The sequence below is a fragment of the Pomacea canaliculata genome, linkage group LG11, assembly GCF_003073045.1.
Source record: "Pomacea canaliculata isolate SZHN2017 linkage group LG11, ASM307304v1, whole genome shotgun sequence".
NCBI classification, from domain to species: domain Eukaryota; kingdom Metazoa; phylum Mollusca; class Gastropoda; order Architaenioglossa; family Ampullariidae; genus Pomacea; species Pomacea canaliculata.
Window position 1 is genome coordinate 24176425 of NC_037600.1, and position 24815 is coordinate 24201239.

At 39.8% G+C, this 24815-nt stretch overlaps 2 protein-coding genes across 2 annotated transcripts; one reads left to right on the plus strand and one right to left on the minus strand.

Moving 5' to 3' along the window:
• Positions 1 to 1226: 1226 nt before the first annotated feature.
• Positions 1227 to 5973, minus strand: LOC112574839. Its single transcript, XM_025256156.1, has 4 exons — positions 5856 to 5973; positions 3662 to 3785; positions 3105 to 3250; positions 1227 to 1984 (listed from the first exon to the last, which is right to left on the minus strand). Exons 2-4 carry the CDS (start codon positions 3765 to 3767, stop codon positions 1478 to 1480), a joined length of 759 nt encoding a protein of 252 aa, XP_025111941.1. The 5' UTR covers positions 3768 to 3785; positions 5856 to 5973; the 3' UTR covers positions 1227 to 1477.
• A 13306-nt stretch (positions 5974 to 19279) lies between these two features.
• LOC112574834 lies at positions 19280 to 22258 on the plus strand. Its single transcript, XM_025256152.1, has 3 exons — positions 19280 to 19527; positions 19755 to 20110; positions 20392 to 22258. Exons 1-3 carry the CDS (start codon positions 19337 to 19339, stop codon positions 20766 to 20768), a joined length of 924 nt encoding a protein of 307 aa, XP_025111937.1. The 5' UTR covers positions 19280 to 19336; the 3' UTR covers positions 20769 to 22258.
• The last annotated feature ends 2557 nt before the right edge of the window (positions 22259 to 24815 follow it).

The following is a 24815-nucleotide window of genomic DNA, read 5'->3' on the forward strand; positions in this document are numbered from 1 at the left end:
CCATGCAGCAGGTGACGGCGAGAACCACAGCCCATGACAGACATGACTGTCCACAGTTTATGGCGATGGACGAAGCTACAGGAATGTGGTAGAACAGCCTCGTGTTGTAGCTACTTGGTTAATACAACTTCTTTCTTGACATAAGACAACTCTTGATTTAAGTTTTCTACATCAATCCGTGTAATAGCCACCTGCAGTCCAGATGGCGAGTGCTGAGCTACATGCACTGAGGTTGTATCTTTGTGACCTTTGTCTATTGCTGTAAATAGGTTACAGACACTGGGCATACTGTCAAACTGAACGATGATCTCTTTTGATGACGACGAGGGACTTTCACCTTGCTTTCTGCCAATGGTTGGGTGGTGATGTCGTAAGGCTGACAGTTGATATTCAAAACAAGCACAATGCTTTGTCCTGAACTATTATCAGTCATCAAAGTCCACAGTCAAAAAAAAATTTAGATAGCTATTGTTTTCTTTGTACTTTGTGTGGCTGTATGTGCCATACTGAATGTGCATAGAGTTCAGCTTAAATATAAATTATTCATTTGCATGCAGTTGCACACAAGTGTGTGAATACATAATTTACAAAACAAGATATTGCAATTTTACTTCGTCTCTGCCCATTACGAGACTCACTAATAGTGGACGTGGACATAGTTAAGAAAAAATGGCGTCTCTCACTCTATTGCAGACTTCAATCCAATCTTTGGTCACACAAAAGTAGCAGGGAACATTTAATTATCCTAATAGTTGTCTAACATATTTTTTTTCAAATTACAAAAAAAAATATTGTAAGGACACAAATAAATAAACATGTTGATTTCAATACCTTAGATTTTGTGTCTGCCATAAAAATAATAAACAACTTTCAAAAAATTACACTTAAAAAAATGGAAAAAAAATCAAAAGGGTATTTTGACGAGTTAAAATTGCTAAAACAAAATAGAACAAACTAATTTGCCTTTAGTGCTTATAACCTCTTTACCTAAATGTTTATTAAAGACATTCAGAAACGCCTATACATCACTTCTTAATGTGTACGAAAGAGTTTAGAGGTTTGGATGTGTTCTGCATCTGTCTGTAGATCGGCTTCCTCAACGCGCGTTACGTTTTATCTCAGAAACAAACAAACACGTGTCTTACATCGACAGGAAACAAATAAAGACGATGACATGTAACAAAAATTTCTGATGAAATGGTGTTTACGTCTAAGTATCCAGAGATAACAGAAGGACACTAAACCTGAGTTAGCTGGGTGTCGCCTGCGATGGCCTGTTGTACTTGAGTAGCCGTGAGGTTGGGGAAGGCGATGGTCTTAGTGATGCGCAGACCGGGAGCGATGTCGGACACCAGGTGAGACAACATGGCCTCCGCCTTGTCCAGTTGTGACACGGCGTCTCTCAGTTTCTTTCTGATGTTGTTGTGTATATCCTGCTGTGACATGTTCAGTGCCTGTGTGTTGTCACCAATCGCCTTCACCTCACAAACGACAAGACCGTAATGTCGGTGAATAAGCAGCACATCAAAGTCTCCTTGTTTCCAATTCCGTGGCAGAGATGGAGGAAGGTTGGAGGGACGGGGTAGATGTGCAGCAGCAGCAGCGTAACAAGGTTCACCCAGGTACTGTCCGAACTGAAGCTTAGTCCAACCAACACTTCTCCCTTCTGTTCAGTCATATTTTGCAGACAGAAGAGTAACCGCTGCATTGCTGCGTCATCTCTGACGTCACTGTCCAGCACACAACGAGGCTGAGGGAGACAAGTCTGTCCAGCAGTAGATGGAGTCGCCACTGGTTGGCTGGACTGACCGGCCTGTCCAGGTGCCGACCTAAGGACCAGAACATCCTGACCGGCAACTGACTCTTTAGTCATCGGCACGCGGTTGAAGTAGACAGGAGGCAGGAAGTAGGCGCGTGAGTCGAGATCAGGGAACGAAGCCTCAACCCACTGGAGCCAGAACAACTGTCTTCGTGCTGTGTTTGCCTGTGTCAAACATTTTTGAAAATGTATTTATGCATTTTTACATTTATTCTTTATTTATTGATCAACCACAAAGATAAACGGAAGACTGTATTCCGATGACATGCCATTATTTTCTTATTACGTTTACAATACGGTAAAACTTATTCTTGAAAAATTTGTGCAGTCCTTACTTAAGAACACATTTTCTCCACTTACACATTCACAGATTACAAAGTGGGACTAAACTAACGTGACAGTGTGTAGATTACAGTGGATATAATGGAAAGTCTTCTATTATAGCAACAAAAATCTCATTCGCAAATTTATGCTTAATACATTAGCACACACGAATACCTTGGAAACGTTCGAGCCAAAAGCATTCATGGAGCTTTTATAATTAGGGGTATCAAAATCACTAAGTTTATTTAACTTATTATACCTCGATTTTGTTACATTTTACACACCGATTAAAATGGCTTTAATTATTGATCATTGTTTTACAGACTTGTAATTATCCCATTCAATACAATAACTACCTACTTAATAAGCGAAGGCAGACCAGGGCAGAATAAAAAAAAGTGGAAATGAAGGGAAGTAATGTAAAAAACAAATGAGTTCGGCTAAAATGTGAATGTATTGTTACGAATAAAAATCCTAGAGTTCCATTTGTGACTGTCCCCGCGGTTGCAGACCGAATGGTGGCTACTCCTGACTACACGCTAGTCTCTAACAGAACAAACAAACACAAACACAGTGAGGTAGGGTCGTGCTAGTCAAGACATACTCGCCATGTTAGTGCACAGGAATATTTCTACAGACGGGCTCTACACAAGTCAGTGGACTTTGGTCGAAAGATGATTACCGTTTTTAAAGGATTTTATTGTTTATTACAGATACAAAGCTTAATCAAGCATATCTCGTGTCAAACAAATATAAGTGAGTTCATCACATCCTGTTCTTCTTTGACAGTAAATCCATGTTAGGCAGATGTTTTGTTTTTTGGTGTATTATTATTATTATTATTATTATTATTATTATTATTATTATTATTATTATTATTATTATTATTATTATTATTATTATTATTATTATTTTTCAATGTTAGTGTCAACTGCTCAGTTTTTATCGCTGCTTCACTCACCTTATCGTCAGTCTTCTGATCGATGAGACTTGCTGCCGCCTCGATCTCAGGTGGGTTGCCACGAACGATGACACTCATCGCACCTGAGAAAGGTGAGGCGTGATAGTCGATGTCTACATCAGCGTCGGTCTCTTCTTGAATTTTTCCTGTGTGTATCCTTTTATTTTAATCGATTTTTTATGAATAAAATACATACAATTTTCTTTCTTTTTTATTTTATGTTCCTTTCCATTTTCTCCTTTTTTGTATTTCTTGTGAATTCTACTTAAGATTCAAATAATACAAAAGCAGAAGGAAATCATATATGAGTTAGCCGAAAAGAAAGAAAAGAAGGAACGAACAGATATGTAAAGAATAAATAAAATAAAGACAGAAGAAAAAGAGAAACAACTAAAGAGAAAGGTTGCAATCCTAATTTGTTTCCCAGTAAAATATTTTAAGTTTGTGTATTACCACGCTAGCTAATAAACTACCACTAACAAGACTGAAGTACCATGATGTTTATTCTACCTGTATCAATGAGATTTGTATCCTACTTGTATCAGCGAGACATGTACCTGTATCAAGGTGAGCAGCCTGTTGCTCAGTGAGACTCACATAAGCGTCAGAAAGTTTTGGTGGTGCCCCGCCATCAGTGTCGGTTGAACTCGGAGTCTGATTCATGCTTGTGCTTCAACACACCTATTATGAGAATAAATTTGAAATTATTTGATATTATAAACAACCTTGAGTCTGTTCTACGATCTGATATCTGTAATGGCGATGAATTAGGATTGCATAAACTAAAGCTTTCTGTCATGTCAGAAAGAAAAGCGTTGCTCTCATACAATAAATCATAATCCGAAAGATCGACACAAACCATACACACATTCTAACAGCTGTTGCCAAGGAATGTTGTTACTGTCTTTACTTGTTTGACACGTGATGATCAGGCTACTTATCGATGGGACTGACTGTACATCTCTTATATCTACATCTCCCAGTCGTTAGTAGATAAAGCGATGTCAGGGGGACGCAATCCACCATCCGACGCTGAAATACTTATGTCAGTATGTTACAGAGGTGAGAGACAGAGAGAGACAGAGAGACTGTATCAGGTGAGACATTAAATTACTATGTGACCATCGGCTCGGCTAGGACTGGGTAGTCAGGGACAGATATCCAAGCATACCCGTATCAAACAGCTACTTGTGAAAATTTCAGACACAACAAGAGAAACACATCTCTCTCCCTTCATTCAAGTCGGGAGGGACGAGGTCCGTGGGCCCAAGACGAAGGACATCCTGAGCGCATTGGCCAAGTAATGTTTCTTCCCGTCTTTTGTTACTATCATCTTTCCATTTTATTTCTCTAAGGTGATAAAGGCGCAGATGACAAACTCAAACGTTTTGGAAATTCTTCAGGCCAAGGTGGTAGAAAATTTATTTACTTAAACATGTTAGACTGCTATGTTATGTTACACTAAATACGGTCTAGAAAGGCAAAAGAAGACAAAAACAACATTAAATTACAATGTTCTAGATCCTTCTTACGATAAAGAGCCTTAAAGAAAGAGACAAAGAGCATCCTCAAACAGCTCCCAAGTACAGAAAGGTGAACAGCGATTTTAGTTAGAAGATGAAGGCAACGAAGGAAACTTGAAGCAAAGGGAAATAACACATTATAGGTGTGGGTAACACCATATGAGGTCGTGAGTGCCATACGGTGATATAAAAAAAAAGCTTTAAGATCACTATCGCGAGGTCAGCCATCAAAGGCAGATGTAAACTGTAGCAGATACAACCTCCTGTCCAGAATAAAACACCTAAGTCCTCACTCCCAGAGACCGTTGTACACACACTGTATTCAGATGACAATTGTTTACACCTTCACTCTGTGGGACTCTGTGTGTTGTGCTTCTACGAGACCTCTTGTAGGTCTTTAAAGATGAGATATCTTATCGGTGTTACTTCAATGATTTCCAATGATTTCTCGTGTCCAGGGCTCCTGTCACTAATAGACTGCGGCATAACAAACGGAATCCGTAGACCACTTGTAAGCAGGACTCCTAAAAGATGTCATTCAATACCACTGGTCACGTGTACAGACCTTTCATTGAAAGTAAACATTATAACAGTGCAAAAAGTTTTAGTATGCAGGTTAGTTATTAGTTCTTAGCTAATCAAAAACTCCTATGTAGTTAGATAAACACGCTCTTTGTACATTCTTGTTTTCTCTCTTTAAAGTCTTTATTTTATAGTTGAGTAGTATTTCAGTTATCTTTCCTCAGATCGAGGGCATGAAATAAAAAGGTTCAAACGATCTACGAAGAAAAGCGTTTAGGTGATACACTGCTCTTGTCCATCCTCATGTCACTGTCCTCAGTCATCTGTCACCTGTACACACTACTCACTGCTCCTGTTTGACTCCTGCCTTACTACAAATATTTACTACACACGACGAAATACTCTAGTTCTTGACTTTCCAAACATTGTATGTACAGAAGTGATTCAACTCAATGGTACCATTTTATCTTAGATGGAAATGTCAGTCAGTGTATACAGTGCCCACAAACGAATAATAAATATTACTATTTGCAGCAATGTTAGCAACAATTAGTATTGCATTCTACATAGTTACACTTAGGGAAAGATCTTCAGAATTATTGACATAAGGACAGTTATATCTCTGGTGACGACATCCGTGCAGTCAAGCGTGGCCAGTAAGACCGCGACTTCACAAATAAACAATTTCATCAAATGAATGACTCACCTTGACCAGTATGAACAGTTCACCAACTTTCTTTTCACAGTACAACAAGTCAACATTCAGCGATCGTGGCTTATACTGTTTGACATGGACAGACGTTCAGAAGGCACTGACAAGGAAGTCTGCTCCCTTAGAGACAACATAAACTTTCACCGTCGTCAACATGGTCACGTGACACCTTACACAGAGCTTATCGTGTCATTGTTGATATAACCTTTAACAACACGAGAATTGTTAAATCAGTTACTTCGTGAGATTCAGTACAAACAGTTGGATATTGTGAGTGCCGTATGTGGATTACAAAAATAGTTATTTAGTAAGACCTGCTGGTAACCAATGTTTGATACGCGGTGCATCAAACTGACCTAAACATTCATTAACGTAGAACTGTTTTAAATACATATGTTACACGATTCATTATTTTATCAAACTCTTTTCCTGCACTCGAATGCAATTTTCGTAATACTTTATGTACAGTGACTGCACCGACAAACCGTTGTGCACCCCTCAGCGGGTAAGTCGTGGTCACTAGCTATAGAGACTGGTTACACAGCAACCACAACAACCAGGTAAAAATGTTGTTGGTGTTATTTGCTGCTTCCCATCAGACACAAAAACATTTGCTCTGCCTGAAGTGAACATGCACTAGAAGCAGAAATATTAACGACAAATAGAAGTTATAGTTGATGACACTGACCTGTTATCTCTGCCTTTGAACATTGTAATTTTGTAACAATTTAATCAAAACACTAACGCTATCAACAATTATGAACATTCATTAAGAGGCAAAATACTGACAGAGGGGGAAGTTATATACATGCGCACAGAGGTGATTGATAAGAAGACCTAATGAAACATTGCCTGCCAACATGTTCCTCAGTAAATGGCGCGTCGTCCACCTGGTCGACCTCTGGTGCTGTTGTGTGTGAGTTTATCTTGACTGAGTACTTCAGTGTTTGATTGTTCACAATGCTGGTGACCCTTACAGCCACTTATTGTTTAAAGAGGAAATAGTTTGTAAGGAGTATGTGACTGTATGTCGATGTTTGTTGTCCCACTGATACTTGAGACAGACTTTGACATGTTGAGTTGTGAGGTCGCTCGTCCCTAGAGACAGTGACCTTTAGAGTATAATGTCTGTCCCCACGTGGAGACGTCAGTTGTCTTTTGTTTGTGTGGCTGCTTTTTACGATTTAGGATAAGTTGTGAGTATGTATAATGTATATATAGATTCAAGGAACATTAGTCTCCAGAGACAGTTCATACACTAACCATCAAGTAACAGTTTTCGTTGACTAAGAAGACGAGTGCCCTGTGCAAATATTAAATTTTTACTCTTTATTTTAACCATATGCCTCCTCCACTACCTATACAAGTAATTAACATAAATTAACATAGATTTACACATACATGTTTTTTTTTCTATCCGTGTTTTAAATGTAAATCCACTTTTTGCTGTAGAATTTAAATTCTTAATTCTATTCACCCTCAGTGGAGAATAGGTGTGAGATTATAAATTACAGTTCTTTTAAGTTCATTAGCTCCATAAGTCTTATTTATTTGTCTAAAAGATTGATGATTTTGTAATATTTGAAGGTGCATATCTCACAAGATTTAAATTGCATGTTTGTAGACACAACTTAGAACACATAATATAGTGGTTACACTGTTAAATAGATGTTTTAAGCGGTATTTAGTAAATTAATGTTTGAAATTGAGTAATTAAAATATGCTTTTTTCTTGAAAAATAACCAAGTACAAAAATGTTATTTTTAATTTAGATGTATTTTATTCCACATGTTTGCAAATGAGTCTTTCAGTCACTTGAGTCGAAAGTCAGTGTTGGTAACCTCTCATACAAGGTCTCTGGGGATTTCACGATGCTACTACACATGAAGGCTTGACACACTGTACAACCTAGTTCTACCTGTCACTGCAATATCTCCAAAAACAATAATGATAGAGACACGCTTTTTGCTTTTATTTTTGTTTTATTTTCTTGTCTTTTTTGTCAACATAAAAATACTCATTTAATAACAAAAAATAATGTTGTATGCTGGTACCTAATATTACTGATGCACATGCGCACGCACGCACGTACACCCACACACACACACACACACACGCGTGCGTATTGTAGTTTAGTAAATAAAACTTAATATGGGATTACTGGTTTTACGCTTGTTACTACTGCAGACAGACGGTCTGAGCTCAGTTCACGTCTGATGAGCCTCGAGGATTTTCTCTGGGTACCGTGGTTTCCTCTCCTACCTCCCCCTCATATTGCGATATCAACTCTAGGTTGACGCATTTTCCTACTAGATCACAAAACCGATGTATAAACAGAGAAACACAATAGACGTCGTTTTCTGAGAAAACATAATTGCATTAAGTGTATGATCTAAGGATGTCGTGATAAATTGAGAGTAGAAGAGGAGAAAATCTGGAAACGGGTGATGATACATGAGAGACAAACACATTAGGCAGTTAATCACTGGAGAACACCTCAGGAAAATGTACGAGTGCGCATGCGCAAACCAACTTGTAGTAGAATCGAAGGACGATTTGAGATCTTTTCTTCAGCTTTTTGGAAAATAGCATTTGAGAAGCCATCAAAGTCAGCGTCTTAAACTGACTGAAAAGAACAAATTGTGAGAAACGCTCTGAGTACAGCGTACGAAGACCTTAGTGACATGACGACATTGGTACTGCACACTTTTGTTTATTTGTACTGTTACAATTCAGCTGAAATAGGCCACACATGTCTATGTTTATGTCATTGTCAGCAGTAGAAGTGAAGAGAAGCGATTAATATATACTACCACATATGAAGCTGAGAAAGTAAAACTGGACAAAATAATGTACTAGTCTGGTACATGTTTAATCGACAAAATCTGCTCCTTCTTACTTGGAGTCTTCGTTACAGGTACTTTTTACTTTTTATAATTTGTGCAGATATGCCTTCAAAGACTGTCCCTAGTGACAGCGGGACTTGTGTCAAAACTAAACAACTGTCTCTGAAGGGTTTGGATTTTTTCAGTTTCTTTTGACACGGTTAATAATCCGGTCAGCCGTTCTTTGGGACACGCCTGATAGATCAACACACACACACACACACACAGATAACACATATACACACAGATAACACACACACACAAGCACAGTCTGAAAGCCACCCGTTTCATAAACACGAAGGGCAAGAATCTTGTTATGTCGGTGTGACATTGCGGCCTTTAATCATGAATATAAATGTCAGGGGAACACATTTTAGAGATCACTGATCACAGTGTCAAAGATGTTAATGTACCACTCACCTAATTCATATTTTTAACGGGAAAGGATGGAGGACATGGATTTTTTTGGGGAATATTTTTATTTAACTCTCTCTGAGTGAAATACTGATCAATAAAAATAAAAGTGGTGTTACTTTTGTCATTAGTATTATAATTAAAATTATATCATGCTTAATTTCTGTTTTTCTTTTAAAGCCCCCTTTTCTGATAAAGTAATGCTTATTTAGAATCATTTCATCTCTTATTTCAGGTTCCCACTGTATCCCCATACCGAGAATACACCTACTCAAGATGAACCTAATATATTCTGGCGAGGATCTTTGGAACAACCTTTCCCAAGATATCCAAAGAACACACTTCAGTCTATACAGGTTCAAAGTGTGGCATCTACAATATCTACATCACCTACAACACCTTTTCCAACCCTCTGTCTTCCTACAGAGCCTTCCCTCCCAGCTTAATCATCTATGCTCGCACATCCAAACAAACATGTATCGTATGTCGCCAGTCCCCAGAGAGCAAAACTATCAATTCAGTTATTTATAACCATCGTATTGTTTATATTATAATTTCTCTTGGTGTTTTTATTGGCTTGTGTTAATTTAATGCAATATTTTCATTTCTGCTAATTAGTCCGATGGCTAGATGTAAAAAAAAATGAACACATAACTTTTGCTTATTCTGTTACATTCCTAAAAAAAAAGTTGCCCTGTCTACTCATCTAGGCTATAAATAGGACGATCTAATTTATCGGATTTTCCCGGAAAGATAGAATTGTTCGTAGACTTCGGGAGTTAAAATGTCACAAAAAATTAAATCATCATAAATATAGGCTATGTCAATAAGGTGGTGACTTTGTCTATGTTTTGCCTCAAAAATGGTTGAACACACAAAGAAATGAAGTCGCCAAAGAAAAATCACAAGTGAAAAGGAGGAAGTCATACCAGCCTAAACATCTGCTGTCTCGTCGTTTTCCGAAGTCACAGGACAAGCAAAGACTATTAACTACTTAATTTAATTTGTAGAAATGACATTCTGAAGTGTCTATAATGCAATCATTCAGGTAAGATTAATATTATCAACAATACTTTTCTAGTTGATTATCGTATTTGCTGTGTGCGCAGTAACCTGTTGCCTCCATTTGCTTTCTTAGCTTACTAACTCTTTTACAGCAATTGTTTGTAAGCTTGCTTTTTAAACATTAAAAATCACAGAAACAAAGATAACAGAAACTTTTTCACTCAGCTATAACATCCAACAATCACATAATTTTTGCATTCTAACTAGGACAAGCCAGTAATTAAGAATAATAGCCATGGTTATTTCAGCATAAAATAATCTTCTAACATGGGTTTCACAGTCTCAAAAAGCAAAACAAACTAAACAATATAGAACTAAAAATTTGCTTCCTGTTGAAAAAGTCATTTACAAAACATTTTCTTTATAGCCAAGCAACAGTCTTTGGTCCAGACACTTGCTTAAGCAGACAATTTAAGGCATATCAGGGTGTCCATCATCTGAAACTGCTGATTCAAGGTCTGATGTCAACAATGCTTCAATAAGCAACAGTCTAATGCACATTCTAAAACTGACCAGAATATGAAAGCTAATTTCCTTAGACAAGGTTAAACAAAAGTAGGAATATTTAAGACTGAAAAGTCACTTGATATTCTTGACCATTCAAAACATAGCAAGTATTTCTATTCCTCTCCATATACAAAGTACAAATTCTAAAATCCTTAAGATGCCAACAGTCATTGTAGTAGATGGTTCTAGCATAGATGGTTTTTGTGGTGATGGGGGCTAGGAGTAATAAACTTAAAAGTAATTCAACCATTACTTTTATGATTACTATTCATGTTGGTGTTATCTGATAACTGCATTTTTTACACACTATTTACTGACATTTACACTGTGGTTCTGACATATACTGATCTTCACGATACAAAAAATCTTTTTCCTAACCCACAATTAAAATCAGTCACTGAAATTAGGCTGCTAGCCTCCATTTTTGTCTAGACCTTTCTTTAAAAAAAATGTGTAATTTACCTAATAAATATCAACATGACAGAAAGAAGTTGACCAAGGGGCTGTAATATGTAAATGTTTTAGCGTCATAAGGTAAGAATTTATATCATGGGTCTCCTCTAAAACACTTGTAAACAACCAGAAAGGTGTTACTTCGTCATTACCAACCTTTAGTGATAGCCTTACAACCATAAAACACTTTCAAACAGTACTAAAGCTGTAATATCAACACGTGAATATATTTTGAGATTTGTCAATAAAACGCTGAATCATTATTATAGAATTCTATTTGGTGATGTAAACATTGCTTGCACTTAGTAAAATAAATTGATTTGTTTTACTTTTTACATTGTAACAGTATTTTCGTTCGATTTATCTCGACTTTGCAAAGCAAAACTGTCTTATCATCAGTCACTTTTACAACAATAAACCAACAAACAACCTAATAAACCTGAACGCTTAGTACCTGAATCTTTAAAACTGATAAACAAATATGACTAATAGGAAAATTATGGAGCAAGTCTGATACACCTGCAGTGAAAAATAGGCACCACGTACTAAAAGTAGGCAATCGTCTGTGTTAGTATCATTAAAAATATGTACTTTTGATAATCAGATAACCATAAAGTATCAACCTATATTTATAATTGAAACCGTAGTAGAAACACTACCAACAGGTCACAGGTTGTGGAAAGCGATTCTAATTATGTGTGTGTTTCATTAACTATAATTGCGACACCTTGGTAACTGAATACTCACAAGGTCGCTATGTAACGAATTATTACAACAAACTGTGTTGTGTCCGGGGAACAGTCGACTACATTACCAATGTGACAAACATCAGTCGTCAGACGCCAGACACCACGGCGGTGGTCATCGTCTTTAGCATCTTCAGCCACACCTGGTCTGTCGTCTGCTTCACAAATGGTGAGAAAATACTGATATTATCTGATGCAGAGTAGTGGCTAGTGATGATTCCATACCTTTACTTTATAGTTACAGCTCCATCTCTTCTTCTCTATTCTTTCAATCATAGAAGTACAATTGCACAAACTCATGGGTGTTACCATTGACAAAAACTTCTCGTGGTCCCAACACATCTCAACCACAGGTAAGAACATCTCCAAGAAAGTCTACCAGCTGTCAAAAATTAAACATTTCCTAGACACACAAGAAAACTCTTCTATACCACCCATATCCAGTCAGTCATTGACTACGCCTCCACCCTCTGGGACTCCGCTAGTGGAGCTTCCATGAAACCTCGAGCAAGCATTCAGAGGCGAGTTGTCAAAGCTGTTCTGCGAAAGCAGCTAGCTTCAAGATGGATGTGGAGTTAGTGTACAGTGTTCACATCCCCAAATGATAAACTTGTATTTAGACTGTTGTATACGTGGCTCACCTCACGATGTAGTCTTCCTCACCAACTGTCAACTACAGGGCAAGCGCAAGAAGACTGTCGGTGGTGGAGAAGGTTCTGAAGGCGGTGGCCGGGTCAAAGTTTATCTGCATCACGTGACTAATGCAGCAGCTGATCTTCTTAACGACAGAGTTGACGACAGAGGTGGGTTGTATACAGTCATTGGACTGTATCTTGTGCATGTACACACACACAGGTTGTGATTTTACACGCAGGTTGAAGACAACTGTATATAGCAGTTCAACTCTATCAGTGTGTCATAGCTGTTACCAAATATTTCTTATCATCAATGACAGAAGAGACCAGCATTGCAACATGTTACATTGTACAAGTTTACACTAATATTCCTTTTATAGTCTTGCAACTTTAACATCATCAATGAAAAAAGATGATAACTTTATATTTAGGTCAGAATTTTTAATTTATCATTGATTCAGGAAGCAAGAGCCTGCTCCAGACGATCAGTGAAACCTCAGGAGCTGATGTACAGCTTGACCCGAGTCCATCATCTGTACCCGAAATGAAGATTCTCATCATCCGCGGTCTTCCTAAGCAGATTCAGAAAGCTGTCAGCCTCATTATTGAGAAGACTGGTTCTGAGGTAAAGAAAAAGTTTCTTAATTTCTGACAAAGGAATTTTTATACATTCTATTTAATAATGTAAAGCTCCAATCATCAGACTATCAAGTGCAATTCCACTTTAATTTTGTTGTGTTACTTATCTTAATGATAGCAATACAACAATATAGTGTAAACATATATCAACACTCCAAACAGTTGGGTTTTTTCCCATTGACAGCATAGTTTTCGCGAACTTAGATACTAAAAGGCGGATTGTGGTGGTTCGGAGAACATCAGTGCCAGGCTGAGATAGTTCATATTGCAAAAGTGTTAACACACTGTAGTAAAACTACAGCTTGACCAAAATATAGCAAACTATTTTTAGGAAGAAAATTATGTACGCCCCTTGGACGATAATCTAAACTCCAAAATGACACTTAGAGGAAAAATGTTCCCCGTTGCTGCCAACGAGCTGCCAACAAACATATATATTAACAAAACTGTTATAAATGTTCTTGAATAGACTGTAGAACCAGCATACAGAGGAAAAAGACAAATTGTTCTCAATAAATGACTAATAAAAACGACTGAATGAGAAAAAATCTTCGAGTATTTGAAAGTGTAGTCTTTGCTGGATCCGTTTAACAATATCGACACTGTTTGCCTCTTATTTAATCAACTGCAATCAGAAACAGTCCATAAGTATAAGTATATAAATGTAACAATAACCTCAACCAGTTCATCGTGTATCGTGTCGCCAATGACTGAAAAGTCCTTCAGAAAAAAAAAAACCAAACACACTACACACCCTCTAAGAGATTTCTGGACCTGCACTAGCGGGATTGAACTCCTGTCTCACTGACAGGACACAGACTGTGTGTTGATGGTCAAACATCTCGCCCTGCTCCACTTTCTTGTGGCGGTCCTCAAGGCTCAGTACTCGGCCCACTTCTGTTTATTCTGTATATGAAGCTACTTTCATCTTGCATCCAGTCTCACAAGGTTTCTCATCAATCACATGCTGATGATACACAGCTGTACAGCTCCACTCCACCGGCTGAGTCTCACTCCTCTACCAGCACCATACAAGTCTGTATTCATGAAGTCAAAGACTGGATGGTGACAAACAAACTTCAACGCAATGATGATAAAACGGAAGCCCTCCTATGTTAGAGAAGAAATCTATCTTTACTCGTTTGTCCACCAAATCACATCAAGGAAGACCAAACCAACATCACCTTTGTGTCCTCCTTCAGGAATCTGGGATTTATTTTTATTGATTTTTAGGTCTTCTTCTTCTTCTTTCTTCTGTCTTCTTTTTCTTCTTCTTTTTCTTCTTCTTTATGTAGTAGTAGCAGTATTAATAATAATTACTTTTTTTGCAGGGAACTATGTCAGACCAAGCCGAAATATTCTGGGTAAGGTGGGTTCAGGATGCATTTCCTGATCTCCTCTCTCGCGCCTACTTCGTGCCTCCTGTCCATGTCAACCGCGTGCCGATGAAGAGACAGACAGTTGCTGATCAGGATGTCTTTGTCCTGTGTGCACCAGGTGGACAGGCCGGTCAATCAAAAGAGTCAACACTGTCTGATCAGGACGGACAGTTTGACCGTCTGAAACCACGTGGCCAGACGGATCTGAATATCCAGCCAACACCACTTGCACAGAGTAGTCAGGATAAGCAGCCCACGCTACCTGAAGAACCCCACCATGAAAATCAGCCGACATCACTAGTACATCAGTCCAGCCAGTCAATGCTACCTAACAATTCGTATCTATCTGATCAGTCCACAGTAAGTGGATATTCGTACCAGTCTAACCAATGTACACCACGTGAACAGGTCGGTCAGTGCATGGAACCGGCGATGATTTGCTCCGCTGTTCGGCCGTCCATTACTCCGCCTCGAGACGGTCACGTGACAGATAATGCTTCCATTGGAGGAGACCTCGAGGTTGGTCAGTGCAATCAGCTGACACTATCTGAACAGGTGTCTCATTTCAACGAGCGATCACCATCTGAACAGTGTGGTGAACACAGCCAATCCAATCAGTCGATACCACGTGCACATTACTACCAATCCAACCAGTCGATACCACCTAAACAGGCTGAAGCTAGCCATCCTGTCCAGACGACTCCGCATGATCAGTCAGGTCAGTATATCAAGCAGACATCGTCTCGACAGTCCGGTCAGTCCAGCCATTCGACACGACATATACAGCCTTGTCAATCCAACCAGTCGATGCCGTCTAAACATTTCGGTCACCACAAAGGCTTTGAGGCGAGTGATTCCTGTCCTGCTCAGATGTCCAGCTCTCCCCTTCCTTCCATCCAGGAAAGTGACGTGAGAGCTGATAAGGCGATGCAGCGAGTGCTCTTCTGTCTCGACAAAATGGCGGCAGAAAAAAGAGAAATTATGTTTGTGTTAAGTCAGTTTACATTCGGACAGTACCTGGGCGAGCCTTGCTATGCTGCCGCAGCTGCCTCCATGCCACTAGCCCAGAACTTACCTAATGCTTCCACAAATGATAAACAGGGATCCTTTGATGTGCTTCTTATACACAGACTTTACGGCTTTGTTGTATGTGATGTCAGAGCCATTGGTGACAGCCTAAACATGTCCATGTCACAACTGGACATAGAGATAAGAAACAAACTGAGAAACGCTATTTCCAAGCTTGACAAGGCGGAGGCCATGTTGTCTCACCTGGTGTCCGACATCGCTCCCGGTCTGCGCATCACTAAGACCATCGCTGTCCCCAACCTCACGGGTCATCAGGTACAAAATTCCGTCACTGGGGATCCCCGGCTGTCGCAGGTAAGAAGTCTTCATGCAGCCTTACACTTTTCTGTGTTGGAGGCGGTCTGTAATACAAAAGTATCGATGTACACATCTGTGAGGCGATTAGGAATATTTCACCAGCTTTATGTAAACTTGTTCGTCAACTTCAAAATGCATTTTTGAAATCTGAATTTAAATTTGTTTCCAAGCGAAGCCTTTGAAATAGTCAGGTCTCGTTTTAATTGGTCTTTCACGCGTTTTACTTTTCCTAAATACACGCCACCAAAACTTCAGTGTATTTCTTGAGGTCACGTGGTTCTGTTACAGGACCTGTGTCGGTGTCTGGGAACATCAGACCCCGCCGCCGTCACTAGTCTGTGTCTGTGCTGTGATCAGTTGTCTGACCCCAAGACCCCGTGTGACGTCAGTGGTCACGTGCTGAAGGAACTCGGACACTGGTGGCAGCGACGTGTGGCTGGGGCTGGACATGACAGTCACATGACCGACGTTGTGTACACGTCAGTGGTAGCCAGGTAGGGTGGCGGAGTGTCATACAATAATTTCAGTGTTAAGAGATCATTGTTTGTTTCCACTGAACTTAACGGCTATTACTAGTAAGTTCTAGTTGATAACCATACAGCAAAATAACTCACACTTACTATTGTTTGTCGTTTTTATTACTTTTTACTGTTTTTTTTTTAAATGAATGTTCTTGTAAATGTCAGCAATTGTGGACCCTAATATGGTTGGAAGGGAGTTGAGGCTGGGGACTCGTGTGACGATGCACTTACTCTGCACTAATTACATTAAGGTGACGGTAGGATAGGTGACCAAATAAGTATTTGTTTAAGGAATATTAACTGTACGTATAATATTTATAAAAGTGTCTACTCTAAAAAATCCAAGTAATCATCCTATAATATGTAATTCATTGTACCAACACAATGTAACTGCAATAAATTAACTCATATCGTATCCCGACAGCTTTCCTTAGATTACCTTTTGTTTACTCACCTTGACCTGTGTCACAACATACAGATGACCTCTTCACTGAGGACAGATAAATATTTATTTGTAATGTTTATCTCGAGGCTGATAATGTCTTAGTCTGGTCACCTGTTGACAAACGTGAGGCGCGCACCATCAAGTTGACAAACAGTTTGACAACAAGACTTGTGCTGGTGTCATCTGTACTGATATGTCACTGACCATCGCATCACACATCACACATTTCACATGGGTTAGAAGATGATATCAAGAGTCATATAGGTCTAAGATATTTGGGTGCAAGTCACACAGATACAGACGGAGAGATACAGATACATCTTTAAATTTACTAAGTAAATGAAATGCAAGATATGGGCAGTGAAACAGCTTCACCTGAATCAAATAGTCACACTTTTTATTAGTGTTTTGCACTTTTGGTTAATGGTGTCTGTCAGAGTCAACAACATGTGTGACCTCCTTTGGCTACCTCACTACCTCATGTTGCAAATATAACTAAAGTCGCATAAAGGCTAACCCATTCGCTGGAAATAAGCATAAAGTTTCATGCACACATATTCCAATGCTATTTTAGGACGAAGCGGTACGATCAATGTATTATTTTTTTAAATAAGCATACCTTGATTTGACGATAAAGCAGGAAGTGACGAAAGGGGGTATTTCTAAAAATAACGTCGTCTGTATAAGCTGTATTTGAAGAGAAAAGATTCATTTCTCGGAAAAAGAAAACACACCAGGACACAGTGTCTGCTGCTGAATGTTCTCTTTGACACTCAAATAAAGTTAATTTGTATCCATTCAGGAAATCCTAAAGATGCTGACTACAAACGTCAGTGAATGAACTTTGTTCACAGATGTATATACACACAGACCTGCTTTGTTCAACCGTATCTTGTCCAGTCACCTGCACAGTACAGACAAGTCTTGAACATTCAGTAAAACAAAGAGACCTTGCTACATCAATGCCAACTATACAAAAGCCGTTAAAAGCAATTATTTCCGCAGGTATAAAACTTAAGCAAAGATCAAGCACCAGATGTACATCAACACTTTCTACAGGTCTGGTCTACAGATAGCATCGTTACACAGTCACACACATGCCAGTCCGTTCGGTTTATTGTGATTGGACCTTTTAGTTATGAAGTTCAAATCTGTAGCCTGTATCTCAAGATCAAGCTGAGTAATGTTTCTTCTTTTGACAAAGACATGAAAAGACATGATGAAGTGAGCCACACTCACTGGTACAAACACTACAGTAGTGTAGCAGTGCTCTCCAGTATAGGACAGTAAAGCTATCCTGCTCTCCTAGAGGTGAGAATACCGATGTATGTAGGTTTTATCTTTAAAATAAAGCATAAATATCTCCTCATATTTTAAATGAAGTAATTTTAAATGAAGTCATCCTAGCCATAAAGACTAGAAGCTGCATTCGGTTTGTCCTGTAAGGTCTGGTCACTTTTGCTGCAAGAACTAAAGCAGGGAGGCAGGGACCTTCTTCGTAGTTTGTTGGTCTAAGCACGTCGGTCCTAGATGTACCCGTAGTTCCATGGCATGAGCACGACCTACCCGGTTGTCTTAGACGTACCCGATGGTTTACGGCATACATCCTTGACCCATGACCCTTACTGATGACACTCCAAAGGACCGCACTATCTTAGCCTGTAACAAACGCCACTCAGAGATGAACAAACGAATTAAAGAGAAGTTTAGCCAAAACTTTTTTCTCTTACATTCACTCACCCTCCCACACATAAATAATCTCTCTCGCCCCCCCCCCCACACACACACACGTGTTTGCGCGCGAGCAGGGTAAAAAAAGAAGGAAATAAAGGGGGAGTAGTTTCTCAGATATCTATTTAAGTAACGACTGTGAAGTTTCGGGCTGCTGTGTCATGATAGTAACAATGTTCTCCGACTGTTTTTTTTTTTCTATTTTAATTTTATTGTTCTGCTCTGCATCTTTTTAAAAATCAACCATTTTGTTATACACTCCAGTGTCACATTTTTCCAAAATGAAAGAAGAAAAAGTATATGTTTAAAATGTTAATCATATTATGTATGTACTTAAACGTCATCGCTTGACTTTGTGATGACTTTCTTTGCTTCAGGTTCTGTGGCCCAGCGACAACAGTGACTGTACCATGTACATCTTCCCCCCGCCTGTCTGTCAAGACCCTGGGTCAGGCCGTGTGGTGGACAGGAGAGTGCTATACTGCTGTAATCACACTCTTCCCGGAGCAAGTTCACCTGCTACACACGGCGCCTCCCACACTCTTTGTCACCGGACCGCCCGGTACAGGTAAAACTGTGGTGCTGCTGCTGATGGCCATACAGTGGCTGCGGTGTGGTCACCACGTCTACGTTGTCAGTACATGGAGTGGGAGTCGTGCAGCGTGCAGCATGTTGTATCACCTGTTGCTGCAGACAGTAAACACACAACAGTCAGCAGGTGTGTCACCCGGTCAGCCTGACTTTCTGGACTATAATTTTAGCGATAAGAAAGAAGTGGAGAAGGCCGTCAACCACTTGTCATCAGTGGCGACAAGCGGGTCCACCTACGTCATCGCCGATGAAGCGGGTCCGGTCCACAAGTGAGATATATAATACCTGTAATGATATTAAAGACAAAGATAATGGTAGTCAGGGTTAATTAATATTCTCATAGTGATTAGACTAGCTCTAAACAAACGAGGATGTAAATTACATATAAAGAGTGATATTTAATACAGAAAGGGTTTCGCTAAGACAATGAGGAGTATAGTCAACGAAATGAAACATTTTGGTTAAAATTCTTGCGTTGCATTCTTATCTCTGACAGGAAAGACTTTGGGACTTTCTGTGAGAAGCTTCTGACACGGGTTCAAAATCTATATCTGTGGGCGGCAAGTTGTTTTCATGGACACGCACCGGCCGGCTGGCAAGTGGAATATTTAACCAGACCTCTCCGCTCTCCACCGGCCGTCGTCAGGGTTGTCAAGAAAGACAACATTATTCAGAAAGGACAGTCTGTCAAAAAGTACAGTAAGCGAGGTGTGCCCGACCACACAGACGGCCCGCCTGTCAAACAACTGTATCACCGAGGTCAGGGTCACTCAAGTTACTGGCTAGTTGACTGTGTGACGTGCGGTCGTGAGGTGGCCAGCTTCCTACACAGTCTCCGTGTTGGTGTTACGGGTAGGTGTGTGTGTGTATTGTGCAAGGTTACAGGGCGTTTAACTAAAATTGTTTAAGTAACAAATAATGTAGCAATTGTTTAGGAACAGCTACAACAGCAACGAAGGTAAAAAAAACCACTTGATATACAAGACAGTGTTTTCCATTATTACAATATATTACATTTGTATCAATCACGTCATAAACTTTCGCTATTATAGTCTTTATTTATCAGTCTGTCGGTACTTACATTTATCCCTCACACATGACTGATTAAATGAACACACACTGAATGTCAACAGAGAATGTTCACACAATACCTACGACCATCGCCTCCACCAGCAACAGAACAACACCGCCGTGCCTGCAGTGGAGAGACGTGCTGATGCTGATTGAAACATATCATTTTTCTACAATTAATGACGAGTTTGCTATTGTGAAGGCACTAAGAGAAGCGGGTATCCCAGTGCGGGTGATGAAGGATGAGGACATCGAGGACGTGGCCACGGCCCGCAGTGACGTGGTGTGGGTTGCAGAGGATAAACGTGTTCGTGGTCTGGAGAGAAAAGTCGTCGTCTGTGTGCGAGAGCGTCCTCGACCCATTTCCGCAACAGAAACTAACTGTCTTCACTCGGTGTCCCGCTGTACGTCACAACTTGTGATTGTCAGCTACAAATAACCGTACTAGTGCAGATGACACACACACACCTGCCACGTGTTGTAGTCTTGTGTCTATCTCTCTTACATCAACACACGTCGTTTTCATGTTTTCTAGTCTTTGTTCACTCCATCAAAAGATTGCTGAAACATAAAGTGTATATTTCTTTTGTGACAAGACCGCATGCTCTCATAAAAAACTGTTCTTCATAAACGTTGTCACGGACCAGTTTGCGCCTCCGTGTGTTTCATATTATTTTAACTCCTTTGCGACTTACGGACTTCAAGTGTATGTAAAATGTACGAAACAATAGATGAGAACATTAGATAGAAAGGGTTAACCGAACAGGATGTATTTGGCGAACCCGGTTTACCAGTAGGTTTTTTGCGGGAACGAGGTAGAAAATTTACTCAGGCCCGGAATACAGAAGGAAGAAGACGAGCCTGAGTCCGGAGTGTAAATGTCCCGAGTTGAGATTAGAGAGTAGAGCAGGGGAGTGGTCATCCACGCTGGGTGCGGTGCGGTGCTGTCCCTTGTGGATTAACCTCGCCTAGACGAGGTATGACATATTTTTGTGTTATTGCTTGTGGAACTGTAATAGAACTCACGGATGTTTCAAAGTTGTGAACACGAACATATGAGAGAAAGATGTGTGAACTGGACAATATAGTTTAGAATACTAGTACAGCGTAACCTCGAGTTACAGGTTTTAATTGTATGGACTGAAAGAACTGGAACCCTTCTGGATAAGGAAGAATCGCCTCCCAGGACCATTCCGTGATCGCCTTCGCTGCAGCACCCAGCAGCACGTGGACTAGGAGGCCCGTGACGTCACCGTGGAGTACCTGCTGTGACCCCGGACACCTGACGTCACGGCCAGTGTGTATGACCTGCTGTGTCGTAAATCGCCGGGCGACCAAAGAATTCTTACCTCCACCCCAACCCTTGGGGAAGGATCAACCGTTTCCACAAGAAGGGTATTCGTGTTATTGGATTCTAGTTGGCTGTAGAGGGCGCCACGATAAGATAACGGGACGATAAACTAAGTAACGTACACGATGACTGCTAAAGCGGTGATAAGACAGGTAATTGGACCGGAACATCAGAACTGGAACTTTGGGACTAAACAGTAGGAGAGAGTGCGAGCAATATATATTAATGCTTTGCTTGTAAGCTGTGACCATGTCGAGATTGATTGGGGGAGTGCCCCGGATGTAAACACTGCGCCTATTGTTAGATGTTTGTTGCCTTTAGAACACTCTGTTGATCCCAGTTGTTTACAAACAAGTATTTGTGTTGTAGTCTGTACGTCATGAGGCACTCGATAACGAAGTGAGCATGATGTGGGCAGCTCGACATGTTTAGACCTGATCCTTCTGTGTTTCACAACTAGTGTCTGCATGAATAACACACGGAGTCGTGTTGACTCAATCGAGGGATGAACACAAGACGAGGGAGTCAATGGCATCACACTGTATCACAGTCTGAAATAAATTGTCCTGATGGAAGTAGTCAAGTCTGATGTCCTCTTGAGGAAGCAGTGTCTAGTAGCGCATGACTGTGTGTATATATGTATATGTGTGTATATATATATATGTGTGTATATTTCTTTGTGCAGCCTGTCTCTTGAGTATGTTTTTAAACAACAGACCTTGTACATCTGATTGATGACATATACATCACAACAAACGTATTGTCATACGCCAGTCGGCGGCGATACACATCTTCACTGACTCCAGTGCCTTCGTACGTCAACCTCCCTGTTTATTTTTTTCTCGGTCTTTGTCTGTTCATTTATCCTTTTCTCTCTTCATTTTTTTGTTTGTTTGTGTAGTTACATGTTCTTTTGGTCTGCATACCTTCAAACACAACTACATATGATGCTTAGTCACGTGTGGAGTAGTAAGAAAAGTATAAAATGTAGGTAGAGGTACTAGGAAACTAATAGATGACAGGTCTAGTGACACTATGACATTTCTAAAGTCAAAAAGGTCTGAACAAACCAAAACAACCAGAATGAGGCTAAATGGTGAGTAACAAGATACAAGGACAATCCTCATGCGCATGTGGGGACAGATTAAATTAGTGTGGAGTGAAATGAAATGAAATGCTGGAGTGAAATGAAAACAAACTAGTAAAGAGAAACTAAAACATTTCTAAGACAAATACAGACTGGCACCAAGCCTTAACAACTGCCAAAAAAAAAACTGAGACACAAGACACCTTCATTAGTAACATCAGTAGCAACCCAAACTCTAGACTAATATAAGACTGAAAACAGATAATAACTAGATTTTAAAAAAAGAGATATACACCCACAGAAAGGAGACACACAACCGTCTAAAACCAAGACAAAAAGACAAACAAAACCAAAACCATGCACCACCAGGGCGGACCAGACAGGCACAGAGAGCAAGTAGCAGCAAAGAAAAGAGTGAGAGAGGTCACCAGCACAGTCCACCACCAAAATCACTCGGCAAACCTCATCCCCAACAGAAAAAGAGAGCACACACGGAATAAACAACACATGCGGCAGCACAAGACAGTCACCCCACCCAAGGTGTTTAGGGAACACTGTTCACCGGTAGGTTTTGGCCGGACAGAGTGGGGAAATTTTACTCAGGCCTAAGATACCGAGAAAGGACGGATATTATGTATTAAGCTAGTGGTTGCATATATATATATGTGTGTGCGTTTCTAGAGCTAGTGGTCACATGTATCTTGTGTATAGAGATAACGGTTACATATATCTTATGTATTAAACTAGTGGCTGTAAGCTAGAGGTCACACATATCTTGTATGTACAGCTAGTGGTCACATGTACTGCTTGCTCTGGATTACTTACATAGCAAAGGTGTCAATATAAGTGTGAATGCTCGCCATGTTTTAATATCAGGAAGCCGACTGGTGTGTCTCACTGGGATTCACAACTCTCTCCACAATCATAGGGGCCAGCGCGTGTGAACAGTCTATGGCTGCCGTAACATGCTGTTGATAGCCGCCAGTCTGGAAATTCTTGAACACAAGAAGCTGGCTGCTTACAAGACTCAATCTCATATTTGAAGTGTGAGCATCTTGGCCCACAAGCTGCTGTTGATTTTGAGGGAAAGTGCTTCCACCTCGCGGTGATTTCGTACTGTGGTGAGTGGGGTTGGTGGGGGGTGGGGGGTGGGCTGTTTGTGCAGTTATAAAACCTTTGCTGCTGACACCATCCCCACTAACTAACCAACCGATTGTCAACGTCTTCCTCGATAAATCAGGCAAAAATCAGTGTTTATTAGACAGGTAATAAAAATATATGATTAATTATAGCAGTCGATCACGAGTAGAAATGTAGAAATATTGTGTCTACGTGTTTGTGTCTAAAAATAACTACCCTAAGAAATATGTGCACGTATAACTTCTTCTATATTGTGTGTATGATTACATCTATGGATTAACGAGAGAATCCATGATGAAAATTCTGTTTCAACTCTCTATGTCAGACGACCGTGAGTCACGGAGACCCTCCTGCTCTCGTCCAGTGAATATGTTCACGTGCAGAACCGCATTAAAGGACAGAAGTCATTGTTATCTTCCCCCATCACACTTCAGATAAGAGAGATAACTAACAGAACTAACACACATTTGTTTTTTTTTTATATTGTTGTGTCCCTTGTGGTTGATACCCGGTCTATAAATCCCACAACAACGTTTGTACAAAGCCTTTTACTTGAAATTTCTAATTTAATATTCTTACTTTAATATATATTTTTTTTAAATATTTTACTAGCGGTTTGTAAGTTGGTGTCTTCCAGAAAGCTTGCTGAATATCTTCTTCCTTCAAAGTAAAAGATTTAAATGAACTGTCTATATATATATATATGTGTGTGTCAACAATGATTTTTTTTAAAGTGAAAAAGTAATCTTAATGTCATAAGTGTGTCTGTTACTTAGTGTTTGTTAAAGATATTTTACTCAAAACAAAACACTTAAAATATTCCACAGTTCAAACTCTACAATGTTGTATGCAACGTGAATCACCCCCCCCCCCCCACACACACACGTAAACACATGTTTTCCAAACAA